Here is a 1457-nt window from a genome sequence, read left to right as displayed (position 1 = left end):
AAAATAATCATGATTATCATTTTGGCCATAATCGTGCAGCCCTATTTGCAACCTCTCCAAATGTTGCTGCCTCCAAATAAACACGAGTCTAAACATCAGAATTAATTACAGATGAAATGTAAACACGTGAATTGTTTCATTTTTAATCTCCAGAGTTTCTGCCTCTCCTGAAACCCAGAGATGGCTGCAGCTCTGACTCTTCTTCTCATTGGCTCTCTGCTGCAAGGTGAGTTAAAGTCCATTCAATTTGGATCAATGACTAAAAATCATTAAAAACTGTAACAGAACACAATGTTAGTCAAGCATTCACACCACAGTCCAAACGTATCTGTAATACACGCTGGAGCAAATAAAGGATGCAGTGATCTACAAACATGTTCTGCTGACTTTCTTAATCTTTTTTTGACAAATTTGTAATTGTAATGTAACAAAGTTGTCATTTTGGATTATTCTAAGAATAAGGTATAGTACATTTTAGTTAGAATACCAAACAATCAAATTCTATTATTGTTAAGCAGTATTCCCTTGTTCTTATTTAAAGATTTGTATCTTGTGTTTCAGGTGCTCTGTGTGGAGAGTTTAGGGCATCTATTCCGCAGAAGATGGAGGTTCTGAGTGGATCCTGTGTGACCATCCCCTGCTCCTTTAACATAACGGCCGAACACAAATCAAACTTGGATAACACATGCAAAGCAGTGTGGATAAAGGATCCAAAAACGGTTGTGTTTGCCAGCACTTTTTCAAATCCAAACCCAAAAAATGGAGAACTGATAGGAAACTTAACAAAAAAAGACTGCACTACGACCCTGAACAACATTACAACTGATTACAACAAATCATATTTCATCTTCAGAGTGGAATGCAACAATAAACTGATATATAGTTTTAATAAACAAAAACTGTGCATTTCAGTCAACGGTAGGTTTCAAAGGCCATAAATGTACACGTTGGTAATTTCCCTATTAGAGCTTTGACATTGTTTCTTATTCATTGCATGTGTTAAATAATATTTTAAGAAAATTGAGAGAAATGAGTGTTTATTTAGTGACTGGTTGGTATGTACCTTCCCACCAGCTGATCCTCCCAGTCCGACTCTGACTCCGTCCACACTGAAGGTGAAGGAGGGGGACTCAGTGAGTTTGTCGTGCTCGGCTCCAGCTCCCTGTCTGTCTCATCCTCCAACTCTGACATGGACCCCCGACCTGGGCGGCAGTCAGGAGACACTGCAGGACAATCAAGACAAAACTAAAGTCAAGATCTCTAACGTTACCTTCACTGCTTCTCACCTCCATCACAGGAAGGAAATCTCCTGTACTGCAGTCTACAACAAACAAGATGGCGGCCCTGCGTCATCTGTTAGCACGAGTTTAACAGCTGATATTTCATGTAAGTTCATTTGTCATCTGCTGTTATTCATTCATCATGAACATTATGATTGAATTGATCTTGTCTGTTTA

General features: G+C 38.8%; 1 protein-coding gene across 1 annotated transcript in view; it reads left to right on the top strand.

The window, feature by feature from the left end:
- The window catches only part of LOC116691185 (B-cell receptor CD22), a 10271-nt gene that overhangs the window by 1818 nt on the left and 6996 nt on the right, over positions 1-1457 (top strand). Inside the window, exons 2-4 of the mRNA XM_032518575.1 lie at positions 154-226; positions 562-918; positions 1075-1386. Coding sequence (XP_032374466.1) covers positions 181-226; positions 562-918; positions 1075-1386 — 715 coding nt within the window. The 5' untranslated portion in view covers positions 154-180. The remainder of the gene's footprint in view (positions 1-153; positions 227-561; positions 919-1074; positions 1387-1457) is intronic.

This window comes from Etheostoma spectabile, chromosome 6 (assembly GCF_008692095.1).
Source record: "Etheostoma spectabile isolate EspeVRDwgs_2016 chromosome 6, UIUC_Espe_1.0, whole genome shotgun sequence".
NCBI lineage: Eukaryota > Metazoa > Chordata > Actinopteri > Perciformes > Percidae > Etheostoma > Etheostoma spectabile.
Note: the sequence above shows the minus strand (reverse complement) of the source record. Positions and strands in the feature narration are given on the sequence as shown.